Source organism: Papaver somniferum, chromosome 7 (genome assembly GCF_003573695.1).
Source record: "Papaver somniferum cultivar HN1 chromosome 7, ASM357369v1, whole genome shotgun sequence".
NCBI classification, from domain to species: Eukaryota; Viridiplantae; Streptophyta; class Magnoliopsida; order Ranunculales; family Papaveraceae; genus Papaver; species Papaver somniferum.
In genome coordinates, this window is record NC_039364.1 from 103,172,407 (window position 1) to 103,191,280 (window position 18,874).

Consider the following 18,874-nt stretch of genomic DNA (forward strand, 5'->3'; position numbering starts at 1 on the left):
AGTTTCTTAAGAGTTGCAGAATCAACTTTTGTGTATGCTTTGCAACCAAACACTCTTAAATGATCTATGTTTGGTTTTATCTTTCGCAAACTTTCATATGGAGTCATGTATTTCAGAGCTTTCGTAGGTATCCTGTTTATTAGGTATGTAGAGTGTCGTACAGCTTCTTCCCATAGATAATTAGGTACCTGCATAGCCTTTAAAGAACTTCTTGTCATCTCCATTAGAGTCCCGTTTCTCCTCTCCACCACTCCGTTTTGTTGTGGTGTATATGGTGCTGTGAGTTGCCTTTTGATTCCATTTGACTCACATAACTTGTTGAACTCTAAGGAAGTGAACTCTCCTCCTCTATCAGTTCTAAGCATTTTGACCTCCTCTTTTAACTCTTTTTCTATCAGATTTCTAAAAGCTTTGAATCTTTCAAATGCTTCACTCTTTTCTTTCATAATAATAGACCACATATATCTTGAGAAGTCATCTATAATAACAAATATGTATTTGTTATTTGCAAGGGTTTGTGGTGTAATAGGACCACATAAATCAGCATGAAGAAGCTCTAATGGCTTTGAGGCTCTGAATGTTGTTGCTTTTGGGAAACCTTGACGAGTTTGTTTCCCAACTAAACATGATTCACATATTTTTGCTTCATCATTTATCTGTGGTAGTCCTCGAACCATCTTGTTCTGAGACATTGTCTTTAAAGTTCTAAATCTTATGTGTCCTAACCTTGTGTGCCACTTCCATGTCTGATCTTCCAGTCTCATATTCAGACACAATGGCCTTCCAATAATGAGACTTATCTTGTAGAGTCTATTATGTGAGCGTGAGACTCTAACTAAAAGTCTTCCACTTGGGTCATGAACTGTTAGATAATCTTGTCGCATTCTAACATCACATCCAACTTCTGTATCTTGTCCTAAACTTAGAATGTTGCTTTGTAAGTTTGGGATGAAGTAGATGTTTGTGACAAGCTTCTGTTCTCCGGTCTTGCTCTGAAATAGAATTGATCCTTTCCCTTCAATTTCTACAGAAGATCCATCCTCAAACTTCACTTGTCCTTTGATTTTCTCATTGAGTTCAGAAAAGTAGTGTCTCTTACCAGTCATATGATTGCTGGCTCTATTATCTAAATACCAGATTCCTTCTTCTCCATCCTTTGATTCGTAGTTCTTTGGTATTAGTTTCCCTTCATTTAAGAATACAACTTCGTGCATGAAAAGAGTTGTATCTGCTTCCCTTGTTTTATTCTTGTTTGCTTCTTCCATATTTTGTATTCTTTCAGAGCATACAGAGGAGAAGTGTCTTGGTTTATCACATCTGTAACAAATAATGTTTGATCTATACTTCTTTTCTTTCCCTTGGTTTTGATCATTCTGACTTGTTGTTCTATCTTGTGAGATAAACCTTCCTCCCCTTCCTCGGCCTCTGTTTACTCTACCACCTCTTCCACGACCTCTTCCTCTTGTCGCAGAGTTTTGTTGGTAAGAGTTTGTGTACAAGAGTTTTCCTTGAGTTTCTCCATTGTTTTCTTCATCGAGGATTCTCTCTTCATATGCTTTCAATCTTCCAATTATATCTTCATAGCTAGTCTTCTTTAAATCTAAGACTTGTTCGAGAGAATCTATGATATGAATATACTTGGATCTTGGTAAACTATTGAGAAACTTCTTTACCAGTTTATCTTCATCATTGGATTGTCCAAGTGACGCAGCTTTTGAGGCTATCTCTGATAGCTTTCCTGCAAAGCTATCAATAGTATCAGTGTCTTTCATCTTCACTCTTTCAAATTCAGACATTAAGGTTTGAAGACGGGCTTCTTTAACTCGATCAGCTCCGAGATTACGTGCCTTTATTATATCCCAAATTTTCTTTGAAGTTTCCTGTTCACCAACTTGAAGACATTCTGGTATTGCTTGAAAGAGTAAACCTATAGCCATGTTGTTCTTATCTGCATCATCTGTGCCTGGTTCAATTGTATCCCACACCTTGTAGATTTTCATCAGTACCTTCATTCTCATGGCCCATACTGTGTAGTTTGTGGCGTTGAGGATTGGAACTTGTATTGATGGTGGCATGAACTGTTTTGCACCCACAATGGTGGTTTCGCTTTCCATGGCTCAGAAACAAGCTCTGATACCAATTAATGGCAACTGCAAGATGAAACTTAGCTTATATAAAGACAACTCTCTTTATTGATGTTTATAAAATCTCTCAAAACTAAATACAAGCTCTAATCTTGCTCATATGATCAACCACAACTTTGGTGATCATATATATATAGAACTATGAATTCCTTTTCCTAGTCATATTACTTTATTACATGTCTTTCCTTTTCTTAGAACTAGATGACTTCTAATTCCCTTAGGATTACATCAATTTCCTAATCTTTTCCTAACCAGCTTGTTAGTGACTTCTATGTTGAAGTTTAACCAACATTCTTCTCTAGATTTCTACCAAAAGTTATCCTCCTCCTAAACATCAAAACTAGCTCCCTGTTTATATTGTTTCTCAATTAACCATAACCATATGATTAATTAACTTTGATCGGACCGCTCACACTAGAAACCTAAATATCATTTCCCATTTCAAAAATACTATACTCATATTATTAATATTATTACCGAAACGGTCCGCGAGTTATAACCCCAAAGGTGTTACTATCCATCCACAAAAAACCCATCAAAACAAAAGTAACACAAAAACCCCAACAAAACAAAAGTAACTCGCGGTGGATGAAACCAAAACTTGGTTTCATCATAAAATTTGGTGAAACCCCAAAGAATTTGATGAAACCAAATTTTGGTTTCATCATAAAATTTGATGAAACCAATTTTGAAATTTGGGGTTTCTGTATCAAGTTTTAAAAATTTGGGGTTTTTGTATCAATTTTGTTTAAGATGGAGTTTTAATGGATCCCAATATTTGGGTGGGTTTTTGTACCACAAGTTTGGTCACCTTGGGTTTTTATGACTAGTTTTGTTACCGAAATCAAAAGATTTTTCATTTAATCCTATGGGTTTTGTTAAATGGAAAGACTTGAGGACAAAGCTAATGGTGTCGACATTTAGATACGGAGGAAGGCTAACTTGGCTGGTTCGTGGATATCTCAAAATGGGCATGCAGGAGTTGGGTGGACTTGGTGAAATGTGGACTTGAATTCTAAAATTGTATGTGAACACATAAATCATGAAGTCATCCACGTGTTCACAAACAATATTCGCATACACTCAAATTCTAAAATTGTACGTTGTATGTGTAAAGGGGATGATTATATCGATTCATCGACTCAAAGCCTTCGAGCTTGTCATTGTCTAGTCGAATATTATCATAAGTAATGTTCGTATAAAGGAGTAAACAGAGAATCAAGTATAAATGTAAAGCACATGAAGTACAACGCTGAATGTAAAGTGCTGAAATGTAAATAAGACAAAGATTTACGTGGTTCGGCACTAAGGCCTACATCTACGGGGCTGGTGTTTCACTATGTGTTGAATGGTTACAAAGATAGTCAAATGACTTTAGAGTATACATAGGTCTGCGTAAGTAGGAGGATTACTTACTCTTCTTATTTCTCTCTCTCCTATGTTCTCTTCTAATTGCTCTGAAATGTGTACATACAATGGAGGAGCAAAATGGACTATTGGTTTCCCAACAAACCTAAAGTCTAATCACGTCGTGGCCCTAGGATGGTCTTCTAGCTGGCAGATAATAAGACTAGCTCACATTTGGGACTTATTAGGTGGTAGTCACGATCCAACTTTGCACTCATTTTAGACCCTAACAGCTAGACCACTTCGGATACGACTTTGCGGGCGACATTCATGATTGTACAAAATTGGAATGTCTACAGAAGGTTTGGGAGAAACTAATTTATGTCTTTTTATGGCATCCGTGGAAGACAAGGGATTGTAAACAACTTTTTGATGAAGTTTGTTTAGATCAAGGTTTGAAAAACGGCCTTTATTTACGAAAACGACCGTTTAAACGGTCACGCCTATGTAGCGTGTCCGTGAAGGTCACCGACACCCGTGTCTATATATTACTGATAAATAGGAAATAACAACGTTATTTAGACCCGTTATAACCGTTTTCACACATGTTATAACTGTTTTTCAAAATTGAATTTTACGTTTTTTCCTTCTAAATATAACATTTGAAACGCAAGTTTTTTAGACCATTTTTCCCGTTTTCACGTCAGTTATAACCGTTTTTAAGAAAAAAAAATATAAAATATTTTTCTTAAAAATAGATAATAAAAAAAAGAGAAAAAAACAATAATAATAATTAAAAAATATTTTCTTACAGTTTTTATGTTTCAAATTAAAGATTAAAATATTATAATTAATATTTTAAAAATAAAAAATTATAATTAATATTTTAAAAATAAAATAATAAAATAATGATGTATAGAAAATAATTGTTTTCACGCACGTTGTAACTGTTAGATAGGAATTTCAAACCATAATTCTTTTTTATTTTCTATTTAACCGCTATAACGCTCGTTATTTTAGAATAACGTATAAAAAACACACTTTTCCCCTAAATAACGTGTTTTTTGTTCGAAACGTGCTCACACCCGTCAAAACGCGTTATAAAGGTCACGCCCAATGGCCATGACCAAGATTTGGAAAACACCCGTTTTTACCGAAAAACGGTTGTTAAAACGGTCACACCCACATACCGTAGCCGTGAGGGTCCCCGAACCCCGTGCTTTTATAATGCCGATAAATAGGAAATAACGGTAGTTTCTTAGGACCGTTTGTCAGTTTTCACACACGTTATAACCGCTTTTCCAAAATTAGTATGAATGTTTTTTTTTTCTAAATAACATTTTACATGTGTTTTTTAGAACTGTTTTCCCGTTATCACGCACGTTATAATCGTGTAAATAACTTTCTTACCTTTTTTTTTTGAGTTTTTTTTCCTTTCTCTGGATTGAAAGCTTACATTTCGATTTTTTTTTATAAATAATACGGGAAAAGTAAACTACATGATTAAAAACTTCAAATTTAAGGAACATAAGATTGTTAAACTAGTGTTCATCATTTAAAAAGCTACCGCGAACCAACTACGACCACCACCATTTTTTGATTTATTCATGTATTTTTCATTTTCTCGGCGGTTCCTTTCCTCATCATAGTCATCGTCGTGCGGGTACTGCCTATCTTCGTTCGTATAAGTATCATCATCATAATAGCCTTCATTATCGTCATCATAACCTCCTTCATTTTCATCATCATTGTTATCCACTTCATATTGTTATCAATATTAGAATTATATCCTTCGTTCATATGTTGAACGCCATGGTCAGAGCGATCGGAAGTGTAAAGGAAATCATATATCGGATTCACATTCTCATAACCTTGTGTATTGTCTCCAAATGAAAGATTACCAAAGTCATAAACAAATTCACTTACCGGTAACCTTTCGTATGGGATTTGAACTTCGGGATCATGCCAGTTATATGGTAGAGGGACATGCTCTGGATTATTAACGGCTTCCTCTTCCAGCATATTTAACCATTGTTCTTCTTGAGGTAAAACTGGTGTTTCGTTTTTCCCCGCTATCCAGTCAAGCATATTGTCATCCCTCAGTAGACTATGAATGTCGTGAATATTAATGCTATGTCGCCTTGCTTACCTTTAATTCTTTGTTGTTCCAACTTCAAATTGTACTAGACATACACCAAATCATTTATTCTCGATGAAAGTAAACGATTGCGTAGTTTGGTGTGGATTCTTTCAAACACACTACAATTCCTCTCTGATCCATATGATGTATTTATTTAACTTAATATCTATGTTGCAATCTTCTGGAGGGATGGATACCCAGCACCATAAGACAACCATCAACTTACAGGATCACCACGTTGAGCTGCAATACGTGTTGATGGTGATCCAAATTGACCTTGCATCATTCATATGCTTCCTGCCTACAAAGAAAAGTACAATTGTTACTAGAAATTCAAATTTACTTATAAATAAACTACATAGCTACAAACAGTAAATATATCGGTAAATACTTAATTTAAATGAAAATTCTAATAAAAATACTAAAATTACCTCTTAAATTTGTAGTTGAAAGTTGAAACTTGGAAATTTCAAAACACAAAGGAAGGAAGGAAGAATTTCACCGCGAAGAAGCAGGGTTATAGAATGTTTGTCTACTTCTTTCAATACGCCTTCTTCTGTTTTTAAAGGGTGAACATAAAAAAGAGAAAGGAAAAAATAATAGTACAATCATGATTTTTTTTACTATAAAAGGGAAAATAAAAGAAAAAAGTAACCAAAGGATTCGTTGCCTCGCCCAATTGCATCAACTTTAATTTTCAAGTGAACCAAGTCCAATTCTTTGTTAAAAGTTAAAACTTAAAGTGGGATAAAAAACTACATATGCATCATCATCCAGTGGAAGTGGGGGTACATAACTTGGGAGTCTTGGACGGAATAATCATATCATTTGATTAGAAGTGAAATTTTAGTGGAATCTATTAATAGGTTGATTGACTCTACCCGACTGACCATGCATATGCCTAGCTTATTTTGTTTTTAAGCATTCAATGATTGGGTTTTAGAAATTAGTACCATGTTGACGAGTTAAAACCTTGCCTACTTGTTGGCATCTGATGAAAATTTGGCCATCTAACAAATGTCAAAGTCTACCTAGCTAGGTTATGGATTTTCTTAAATTGGATTGATGATTTTTTGATTCTTTCTTCATATTATTTATGCATGTATTGCATAATTGCTGCCGACAAAATTTTAGTGGGTGTAATTGACCGTCACAAATTTTATCAAACTTTCGTAATTTGTAAAGTGAAAAGCCTTTTAAAACACCTATGTAAGGAATATAAATATGACTATCGAATTATACGTATTTCTTATACTAAGAATACTCAATTAAAATGGTAATTTTAGAAATATCTCATTTTTTAATGATATACATGTCATATATTAGTGAGACAAAATTTAATAATGAATAGGTCATCTATTTAGGGGCAGAGGGAGTATTAAAAAAGATTATTTTTTTTAGTCACAACGTTTTTTAGACAAGTTATAACGTTTTCACGCACTTTATATCCTGTTTTCTTCCTTTTTTCTTGGAGAAGAGAGAGAAACTCCGGCGACTTTGGAGAGACTCCGGGAAGTTCCTGGGAAGGAACTAGGGTTTCTTTGATCAATTCTGTTTTCTTCCTTTTTTTTCTTCTTGTATGTGTGGGTTTCTCCTCTTCTTTCCTGTAACTTCTGTGGGTTATCGTCTTCCTTAGCATGGTCTTTTAGGGTTTTGTTTTTCAATGCCTAGAACCAGTTTGAGTCTTGGCGATTCCCAGCTCTCTAGTTCCCAGTCTAGTGATTCCCAGTATGTTTCCTTCATCCATTGTCCATTCAGGGGATTCGATGGTTGTAAGGGGCATTTGTGGTAGAGGCTATGGGAAGGGTTCGCTGCTGAAACATCTGAACGATAAACACTTTATGCATGGGAAGGGAAAGGAGCGATGCAGAGACAGGATTGCTACAAGCCACGATGCGTACCAAGCTTGGGAAGTTATGTTGTCGTAGCTTCAGAGTTGGTTATGCACTGAGTGCATGTTGATCCATTCATGGAGCAGATCCTGTAGATCTCATTTTCTCCTAGGTCCGTGGAATGGCAGTGAAGCAGATTTTCTTATTCATGGTTTGGTTTGTCCTTCCCCATCTACTATGGTTGTCGTCGATGATAGTAATGTGCCCACTGATCCACCTGATTCCTCTCCATGCCTTGATCTTGATCTACTGGATAAGATTTTTCGTTTACAGGTCCGTACTGTCAAGAATATCCCTCCACAATGCAAACTGCAATTTTCCAGGGTTTTGAGGTTCACGTTGGACAGGGTATTGGCTAACCATCAGGATATTCCTAGTTGGATGCAATTACTGCTGCTTCCGATTTGTGTTCTACACCTGTATGTTCCTAAAACTAGTCATGAGGAAAAATCTAAGATTCGTGTCAAACCGTTAGGAGGGTCGGTCAGCCTAGACCATGATTTCTGTAGTGATTTTGTGCGTTCTAGAGTAATTAAGACTACTGCATTGATGGAAGAAGTGAAGAAATTGGAAGACCCGCAGTGTGAGTTGCATTTGTTGAGAAGCTGTGTTGGTGTGTCTAAGCTATATTTTTCTATAAGGACAACTATGTCGGAATACCTGACTGAGTCACAAGTTATTTTTGGCTCTCATTTGTCTCAACACCTGCGGCATATTGTTACGAATGATGGTCCTGGTTGGGGCATGTTGCATCAACGTATTGCTTCCTTACCGCTTCGGTTTGGTGCGCTTGGGATTTATTTTATGGATGACGCATTGCACTATTGTTTGTTTAGCGTCAGGCGTCCAAACCCAACCTCTCCAGGACATTATTCTTCGTAACACTTCTCTCCAAGAGGCTGACATTGGTTTTCATCGTGCCATGGAGTTGTTCTCGAGTGTGTGTGGTCCTTGTGCCAATGTTGATCTAACTGCCCCCCATCCCATGAAGACCTTGGCAGTTAAGTATTTTGACGTTGTCATGAAAGAGATGCCCACCAAATTTTCTATGACTACACAAGATAGTGTGCTTTGGCAATGTAACAAAGCTAGTCACGCTCAAGATTTTCTCAAGGCGTTACCTATCGAAGGGCTGAACCAGAGAGTTGGTGCGAGACAATTTAGTGATGTGCTGAGTTACCGTCTAGGTATCCCCTTGTTCTCAGATAATAGTGCTTGTGTATCCTGTAACAGGGACATGGATTGTTTTAGGGATCATGCCTTGCATTGTGCGAATGAGGCAGGCCTCAAATATCGGCATGATCTTGTCTGTGACACCATTGTAGACATGTGTTTTCGGGTTGGGGTTCCAGCAAGGAAGGAAGTTGCACTAGGACTTTCGTCTAATGAGGGGAGTGGGTTGCGTCCGGCTGATATTCTTATTTATAATTGGGTTAATGGTCGTGATGCGTTCCCGGATGTTACTGGGGTTTCACCTTTCACTGGGGGTGGAGTTAGTACTTTTCAGCCTGGTTCAGCGTTGAGCAATGTTATTTCTCGTAAACATAAGAAATATTTGGATAAATGCTTGGCTCAAAGTTATGGTTTTGGTGATTTGGCTTTTACGATGCTTGGTGATCTGGGGGATGATCTGATGGATTTGTTAAGGAGATTACATAATCACCTATCTAGGTTCGACGTTGATGCTAAGTAATGTAATTTCCTTTTCCCATAGAATAGGCATTGTTATTCAGAAAGGAATTGGGGCCCACCTTGTTGCCAGGATTCCTTCCAGTTTCTTGTCTACGAAAAATGTCTAGATGAAAATAATGTGCTTAATATATATTTAAAAAAATATAATTCTGGAAATCTTCTATTTAACCGTTAGAATGCCCGTTTTTATGAAAAACGTACAAAAAACGCGTTTTTTCTCTAAATAACGTGTTTTTCCCCAACACATGTTCACACCCGTCAAAACGCATTATAACGGTCACGCCTAGTACCCGTGACTTGAGTCGTAACCTGTTTTTCAAACCTTGGCCATGTCCTGAGCCGTGACAAGTTTTTCAAACCTTAGTTTAGACGTTAAACAAACCATCATTCTATGGTGTTTTGAGAAAGAGGTTTTTAAAGAATTTTCTGTAAGTCAAATTTTGTTTAATTGGGAAGCAGTTCTGCACCTATAATGATGTTCTGAATTGTTTCCAGACTTTGTATTTTTTTTTCTTTTATCTTAAATTAAACTTGTTTCACTAAAAAAAAAACTTCCTTATTAAATAAGTAAATAAATGGTGGAATTTATCAGTAACCTATCCGTCCATATGCACATTCATTAATGCTAGGGGTGAGCAAAAAGTACGGAACCGCGGATTTCACCCGTATTCGTCCGTAAAATTGCGGGTGAAACCCAATCCGTAAGATCTATGGGCCGGGCACGGGTGAGATTCTCAAATCCGTACTTTTAACAGTTTGGTTGCGGTTAGAATTTGAAATCCGCGGATTCACCCGCACTGGTGGACTTTGTCAAGTCCTACCTACTAACCAACTGGTCGATATTCCTCCAAACCAATAAAAACGTAGTAGCTAGATCAAACAGGTAGATTGGATAACTTAACCTGTGGTTTTTATAAAACTGAATTTTAATTATTTATGGTTTTGTGTTGTATGGAAATTTGAACATATATATCTTATTACTCATCAAGATTGATTACATTATTGTGAAACCCTCCTGATCTTTTTCTTGCATCAAGTTCTAAACTTCCTTGCATCTTGTCCTTAGGTTAGTGAAACTAAAATTTTAATCACCACTTAGGCCTATTCCTATGCACATGTTAAAAAAAAGTTGTTTGGCATACCAGGTGACATGGCAAACCATTTGTGCTACTATGGGAAAATCATGGAGTGACCAAGTTTCTAACGAGCGTTATTGACAATATCGCCATCGATAAAGTCATATTATCAATAACGCTCGGTATTGACTCCAGCGATGGCGTTATAATCAATATCGCCAACGTTCGACTTTCTAACTCCTATAAATACCGCACCTTGTTCTCTTTTGCCAACTGACTTAATGACTCCATGTGGTGGTGTGAACATGGAAGTAATTAGGCAATCGACTCTGTATACCCCAATTGCCTCAAGCTCATCATCATTTCAACTATTCCAGCAGCCATTGCAGCAAACTCCTCAAGAATATGAACAACACGTATTTCAAGATTTTATCGTGTTCCCATGCGCCCTAAACCCATTGCTTATCAAGGTTATGGTGATTCTGATGAGACTCAAGCACCAAGTGAGTCGCAAACCGGCTCGCTAACTGATATGTTGAACAACGCTCTTGATCCAGAAAACGCGGGCAATTAGATCTTTGGTCAGGGAGGAAATGGACAAGGTAATGAGTAGTTTAAATGTAAGAAATTTAATTACGTAAGCAATTTAGTTGAAATGTAATATTTTTTTTTAATTAATTGAAACTTTTTTTAGATTAATATTCAAATACAAACTAGTTTTACATTTCATTAAAAATTAACCTTGATTGCATAACACAATACTTATAATGTGAATCCCTGCACATGAACATTGTAGAGTTCATAACATTCGTCGTGACTAAACCATCTTCCGTTGTCTTCGGAGGATTTGGTACGAGCTCTAATTTTTAATTCTTCATTTGACAACCCAGGATTATCCCCTTTTATCAACCACATAATTTGCTGATACTTTCCAACATTGTTATTGATGAAACAATAACGATTTTGAAGACACTCATTTATTCTTCTTGGATTTACGTGACTTAACGTCGTAAACCTTTGAAACACAGTGTCCCATAAGTTAAAAGTATCTACATTGAAATCTCTATCGCTTGCAACTGAAACCCAACATCGAATTAGAGAAACATCTTCCTCTTGAGTAAAATCCACTTCGGTTATACGAGCACTAGGCATGTTGAAATGAATTTGAAGTTGGTTTGGAATGGGTAGAAATTAGGTCTTTATAGAGGGGGAAAATGGTAGCCGTTGGATGAAGATCGGATAAGCGTTGATCAGACCAGCGAGCGACAGCTGGAATGACCAGCGAGCGCTGACTTGACCATCGAGCGATGGACACTCTATCGCTCGCTGTAAACTCTATCGTGTATGCCTATATGTTATTCTTGACATATAGGCATATGAGTTTGGCATACCCATAGTGGGTGCATATATGCTAAATAGCAGTGTTTGGCATGTGCATAGGAATAGGCCTTAGAGCCTTAAGTTTACTATATTTTAATTCCAATACTTTTAAGCTGAAACTCATCTGTCGGTGTTGATGTTTTAGCTTTTTCAATCATGAACTGCCCACGACATTGTTTGCCTAGGTGAGCTTTCCATAAATTGATCCAAATTTTTTTTAGAAAGGTCATATTGAGATTACTAAAGTCTTGTATGTTGATTTTGTACGAACTCTAATAGGAGATTTTTCATGTGTTTTTTGATCTAACTCTTCAAGAGTTCAAGAGTAAGACAGAAATCTTGCAAGAAGTTTTCTAATATTTTTTTCTTTTTTTTGGACTGAATCTGCGGTTAATCCGCATCCGGTCCGCATCACCCGTTGATCCGCGGGTGTTAAATCCACGGGTGATTGGACCAGACACGGTTGGATTTTCCAAATCCGCAACTTTGACGGATTGGACACGGGTGACCCTTGATCCGCATCCGTCCGTCCGTTGCACGCCCCTAATTAAGAACGATTTTTTGGGGACCATGATTTTTTTGGGGGACCATGGTTTTATTTTGGGTAAAGGCATTAGAAGTAATTTTAGGTCACCCCATATCTAGTTATTTATTTAATACCTAATCTACCCTCTTAATTAATTTTAGGTTATGATTAGTGAATGATTTAGTTAAAAACAATTAGTGAGATTAAATTAAAAGATGGGTTTATTATTAGTTGAGTATAATTATTGAGAGAGTAGAGTTAGAGAAGATGAAGGAGAAAACATGGAAAATAAAAAAAAGTTCCAATTCACTAAGTTTGAGTATTCAAATGATGAAAACTCATCTGATTCTTCATCTCCATCCTCTCCTAGAATATTTGTTAATCTTCAAAATGATCCGGATTTGAACTGGATTTTGAACAGTTCAGTTACTTTATATGAAGAACAAGTAACCGAACTCATCTGAAGTTGTAGTTCGGTTGCCCCGTGAGATAAACAAGTAACCGAACTCATCTGAAAGTGTAGTTCGGTTACTTGTTCCAAACACGCAGGTTACCGAACTCTCAAATAATAGAATTTCTAGGAGTTACAGCGTTATGTTCGGTTGGTTCTCAACTAACCGAACTTTGGTGTACAAAGTTCGGTTGGTTCGCAAACTGCATGCACTTTTGATCTAACTGAACTTTACGTACTATAAGAGTATATAAGTTTACAAAGTTCGGTTCTTTCGCAAACTTGAACCTAACAGCTAACCAACCGAACTCTGAGTTCGGTTTCTGCGATAAAATTGTGAAGTTACCGAACTTAACAAACAAACAAAAATGTGAAGTTCCAGCGTCTATTGGCTAAGTTCGGTTACTTTGTAGTTTTAAAAGTTTTTGCAAACAAACCGAACTCTATTGGTTAAGTTCGGTTATTTTGGAACTCAACATAGTGGCCACAACAACACAGTTCGGTTAGACCGGATTTGTTTTTTTCAGTTCTGAGGGTGGAGTTCGGTTACTTTGTAGTTTTAAAATTTTTTGCGAAACAACCGAACAGAGAGTTCGGTGACTTAGTTTTAAATCCAATGGAACCGAACTGTTCTTCGTGTTCTTCATTTTCAAGAAGTTCGGTTAGTAAACTAGGGTTTTTTGGAAAATCGGCCTAACCGAACATGGCTCTGTAACTCCTATTAAAACCCAATTTTGACGATTTCTATTTGATTGAAGCAATCAAAATCAAATTAAAGTGAAGGGTTTGTTGGAAAATACCTCCGGAGTGGTCCCATGGCAGAATCAGGTTGCGGCTGGCGTCTTTTATACTCGATAAAATTATTATATAACCGAACTTAATTGTGATCGCATTGATGTTGTTACATTTCTTAAATAGGCGGTGGTGGTGGGAGGAGGTGGTGGTGGTAATCGGTGGTTGGTGGTGGTGATAATCAGAGGTGGTGGTGTTGGTAATCGACGGTAGTGGGCGGCGATGGTGGTGGTGGTAATTGGTGGTTGGTGGTGGTGATAATCGGAGGTGGTGGTGGTGGTAATCGGCGGTGGTGGGCGGTGGTGGTGGGAGGAGGTGGTGGTTATATATATAAATGGTTATTAGGTTGGTTTTAAATTAAATTAGGTTAAGAATAGGTTAGTTATTTCAACGTTTTAGGACACCCCTTATCAATATAGGGAAGGTGGCCTAATAGAATTATGATCCCCTCAAAAAAAAAACCATGGTCCTTAGAAAAAAATCATTCCTAATTAATGCAAATCGGCCTGATATCAAGCTTGAAGCACATAAAAGCCCATGTCCAGTTAGCTTATACCTTAGCCTAGAAGACTGTGGAACAAACTACTTTTCTCATTCAATGCCATTCTGAAGTAACAATATAGTGACCCCACCCTGCACATCTTTGATTCTTGAATGGTTATCAAAAAAAAATTGATGAAGGTGAATGGTTATCAATTCCTTACCCTGGTTACTTGATGTGGCTGATCTCTGATCCTATTATTGACAAACATAACTATACCTTTGCCCATACCTTTTCCCTTTTCATAAAACTCTATTACTTTTCTTTCTGTTCTTTTTGTTTTCACTTCAGAAAAGGTGAAATGGCTCTGATTTCGAATTCTGTGAATAGTGTTAGTTTGATCGTTTCTCAGAAACATTTTTTACATACCAAGAAGAAAAACAACTCATGGTTAAGCTTCAATTATACTACTGAAAGAAAGAATTCAATTACTGTTAAATCAACATCTATAAAGTCTGAGATTGATTTTGGTGATCCACATTGGAAACAAAAGTTTCAAGAAGATTTTGAAAATAGGTTCAGTTTGCCACATTTGAAGGATGTGTTTGATACAAAGCCAATTCCAACAACATTCTCTCTTCAGAAAAGGTACATTTATTTGTACTTACCATTCATTTTGTGATTCTTGACTGGGGTTTTGGAATTTTACATTTATTATTCATCAAATTCGGGCTGTGTGCTACAGGAGCTCTCAAAATGGCTATGTAAATGATGATGATAGGGCACTTCTAAAGGTATGTTGTTACTTGTTACCTTATTGCTGTTTTATCCCGCTGAAGGTTTAGAGTATGACCCAAGTGCTTGAATTTGCCTTGTCTTTCCATATGTAGGTGGGCATGTATATATGTATAAACTAATAGATTGAGCAATTTTTTAATACACAAATTCAGGTTATCAAATATTCATCACCATCTTCTGCTGGAGCGGAGTGTATTGACCCTGATTGCAGCTGGGTGGAGCAATGGTTGGTTCTTCCCTTCTTCAATATTTTTTTCTCATGGTTGGAACTTTGAAGTACAGCAAAACTCTCTTTAGTAAAATGAGCATGTTGTGCATAATTTGGTTGAACCATGTCAGAAGTGGTTCTTCTGATTAATAAGTTATACATTTGTTTTAAAAAGCATTTGAGGGTTTGCAGCAACGAGCGCTGCATTTTCTACTAACTTGGTTTGAACCAGGCTTCTCTCTAGAGCATATTATATGTTACTAGCTTAACATTCCTTCTGATTCCTTCTGCTACTCGTCAATGATTTAAATCTTACTTAGGGTGCACCGTGCGGGACCGCGGATGCAGATATATTTTGAACCTGAGAAAGTAAAAGCTGGAATTGTTACATGTGGGGGCCTGTGTCCTAGTCTCAATGATGTCATAAGACAGGTCAGTGAGTTCGTAAATACTGTTTGTTCAGCCATATGCTTGCAAAGGACGTATCGGAACATGCCAAGCCATGTGTCATGTGTGTATGAAGCACAAATAGCTAGACAATCTACTGCTTCAAAGCTCAAGTATAGGCCTGATGAATGGAATTTGTCCTCTCAGCCAAAGTTATAATTTGTCAATGGCTGGAGCGTACAGCTTTCAATGTCTTCCCCCACCACCACCACGATAATTGCAGTCTCATCTTGTGTAACTGTTGGTAATGTCTTTGTATTTCTCTTACGCTCGCACAGATAGTGCTTACCCTTGAAGTATATGGGGTTCAGAAGATTTTTGGGATTCAGTATGGTTACCGTGGATTTTTTGAAGAGTCTTTACCTGAAATTCCTGTGAGTATCCCTGGTTTAGTCATGTATGAGATTATCGGTTTATACTGATGGCACTTATTTTGTGTTCAGGACTCTGATATTTTCATTTGGCTTAACAGCTCTCTCGCCAAGTTGTCCAAAACATTAACCTAAATGGTGGAAGTTTGCTGGGGGTTTCCCGTGGAGGTGCTAATATCAATGAAATTGTAGATAGCATGCAGGTAGAATGCCATTTTTCTGTAAATGAGCTCAAATGTATATTTTATATACTATGTACAGCTGTTTTTTTTTCATGAAAATACAGATAAGTTAATGACAGAGCTTAGACAAAGTTGCCACACCCTCTTAATTTTGTTTTGAAGACCATCTCATTTGTATAGATATTATGTACTCTGAAACGTCTATTAAATGAAAAAAATGAAACTTCTATTAAATGGATTTTACTGCAAGTAAAAAAAGAATGGCTGAATTGTCACTTGTGAACTTATGATAAAAAAAAATATTTTTATCAAAAAGTTTGGTTAACACTCATTTGAGTCATTTCCAAAAAGGGCCTCATAGACCAGCTTCAGAACTGCTTAAGATATTTAAGACCAACTAACTGGGTGATTTAAGGCCAGGGGAATCAATATGCTTTTTATACTCGGCGAGGATGGGACACATGCAGGAGCAAATGCAATTCATAACGAGGTACTTTTTCTCCTGATTTCTGCATTGTTAAGAAAACATGATCTCATATAATTGTTGTATATACACCGCGTTTGGATTGAATCAGAATTTCACAAGTTGCTCGTTTCATCTCCATGAAAATAATGGACATGAAAATGAGTTAAGGGATGAATAAAAAAGTTATAGATTAATGCTTGAAGTTGCATGAATAATGCTTGAAGTGGCATGAACAAAAAAGTTATAGATTAGCGCTTGAACCGTGCAAGTCTTTCATGTCTGGTGTGTCAGACTTATGTAATGTAATTGGAAAAACAAATAAAAACAAGAAAAGATTAATCCTTATTATGAACTACTTTTTCTTTTCTTCGATCGTTGTGAATTTGTTGGGTGGCCCATTAAGTGCTGATTTAAGTGCAGTGTCGCAAGAGAAAACCGAAAGTATCTGTGGTAGGTGTTCCCAAAACAATTGATAACGATATACTTTTGATGGACAAGACGTTTGGATTTGATACTGCTGTTGAAGAAGCTCAGCGAGCTATAAATTCTGCATATATTGAGGTGGGTGAGTTTATTTGACTTGCAGTTGCAGTCTTGTAACATAATTTTCTGAATTTTCATATGTGTAACACGTGTTCAAATTATACATGATCCGTTCAGGCACGTAGTGCTTATCATGGTATTGGCCTGGTAAAACTAATGGGAAGCAGTGGTTTTATAGCTATGCAGGCTTCACTTTCAAGTGGACAAATTGATGTCTGTTTGATTCCTGAGGTGTGTAACACTTTTGATCCCATGCACAACCACACAGGATAAAGTTTCACTCTTCTTGAACACTCATGTTAAGGTAATCTCTTTGATAATTCAAATTCAGGTGCCCTTTAAATTAGGTGGACCTTTTGGTGTCTTGCGCCATTTAGAGCATCTAATAAAGACAAAAGGATCTGCTGTTGTTTGCGTAGCTGAAGGAGCAGGGCAGGTAGCGAATATTTTTGTAAATGAAGAATAAGAGAACACTGTTTAATTCAAACTGATAGGATTGAAACTTAAATCAAGTGGATGTACCACCTTTACTTTTTTTATAATTCAGGATTTGTTAGAAAAGTCAGATGCAAGAGATGCATCTGGGAATCCGATACTTAGAGATATTGGAGTTCACATCCAGCAGCAGGTTAGGTTTCCTTACTGGCTCTCATTTTGTGAGTTGTTCTTTTTCTTTTCTCTCTCTCCAAATACAGATTTGTCAGTCTGATGTCCAACTAAATACAGTTCAAACTATCTTTGAATTCTGTTAAGAATCCACAATCTGGTAGTAATTACACATTCTTTACTCTGATAGAAATGTGCTTGTGGACTTTTTATCAGATCAGGAAACATTTTAAAGAGATAGATGTTCATGCTGATATTAAATACATCGATCCCACTTATATGATCCGTGCATGTCGTGCCAATGCCTCCGATGCTATCCTCTGCACTGTACTTGGCCAGAATGCTGTGAGAAATTTTCTACCTCTTCTAATTTTGCACAAAAAATTCTTTGCTTGATTAGTATCTATATACCCATAAGCACGCTAGTATGACCTGAAATCAGCAAATTATATATTGAGAACTCGTTTTGATGTTTTAATGAAATTGCAGGTTCATGGTGCGTTTGCTGGTTACAGTGGTATTACAGTTTTAATATGCAACAGCCACTATGTGTACTTGCCCATTCCAGAAGTCATTAGCTCAACCAGGCGTGTTGACCCCGACAGCCGAATGTGGCATAGGTGCTTGACTTCTACAGGCCAACCGGACTTCCTATAACTGCATCGACAATATTCCTTTGTCCCAAATTTCCATTATGCAACAGAACTTTAGATAAAGCTCTTAGAAGTTCTTTGTTAACCGGACCACAGAATTACTGCCCATCAGATGTAGGTGCGGAGTGTTAGCGGCCTATTCATTTTTCTGTTGTTTGTGTTCTTTTTATTTGTTTTTTAAGTACACATAGGTATATTCGAGTTCTGCAGACTGGAAATAAATAGTCCATTACACGTTAGGTTGAGAAAGCGTTCATTAAAGAGCACTTTGTAACTAAGAATAATTGAATTATGATAATCTGATTGTGAAATTCGACTCATGCTTCAGAAATCATTTAGACTAAGAACTACCTTCTCTATGATCTATGTTTAGTGCATGAACCGAGTAGTTGAACTTATACCGTGTGTAATTTCCAATACTGTGCCCATGGAAAAAGGTAGTACTCCGTACAGAATTTATCGGTCTTTTACTGCAGGATTTGTCATTGCAAACTACGAGTATATTTTAAGCTTTTGTGTTGCAATGCAAAATATGTACATTATGCAAGTGGGCTGTAAAATTCATTTTTAGTTGATTCTGTTTACATATAAGATCTTTTTGTTTTGTACTCTTTATCTTCTCTAGTGTAGATTAAAGATGAAGTTTCCCCCTAATTGTTCCAGAGTTTCCATTGATCAA

The 18,874-nt window shown here is 36.8% G+C and overlaps 1 protein-coding gene across 2 annotated transcripts; it reads left to right on the top strand.

Annotated features, from left to right (window-relative positions):
- The first annotated feature begins 14,031 nt into the window (after nt 1-14,031).
- On the top strand, nt 14,032-18,670 carry LOC113298009 (ATP-dependent 6-phosphofructokinase 5, chloroplastic-like). Of its 2 annotated transcripts, none has more exons than XM_026546644.1 (13): nt 14,032-14,569; nt 14,667-14,715; nt 14,872-14,945; nt 15,248-15,359; nt 15,653-15,748; nt 15,847-15,948; nt 16,343-16,417; nt 16,814-16,954; nt 17,123-17,167; nt 17,268-17,372; nt 17,484-17,564; nt 17,759-17,887; nt 18,032-18,670. In XM_026546644.1, the coding sequence occupies exons 1-13, from the start codon at nt 14,157-14,159 to the stop codon at nt 18,197-18,199; spliced, it is 1,590 nt and encodes a 529-aa protein (XP_026402429.1). In that variant the 5' UTR covers nt 14,032-14,156; the 3' UTR covers nt 18,200-18,670. The 2 variants fall into 2 exon arrangements, with proteins under 2 accessions (XP_026402429.1, XP_026402428.1); XM_026546643.1 differs by having other exon boundaries at nt 17,054-17,167; nt 18,032-18,669.
- The last annotated feature ends 204 nt before the right edge of the window (nt 18,671-18,874 follow it).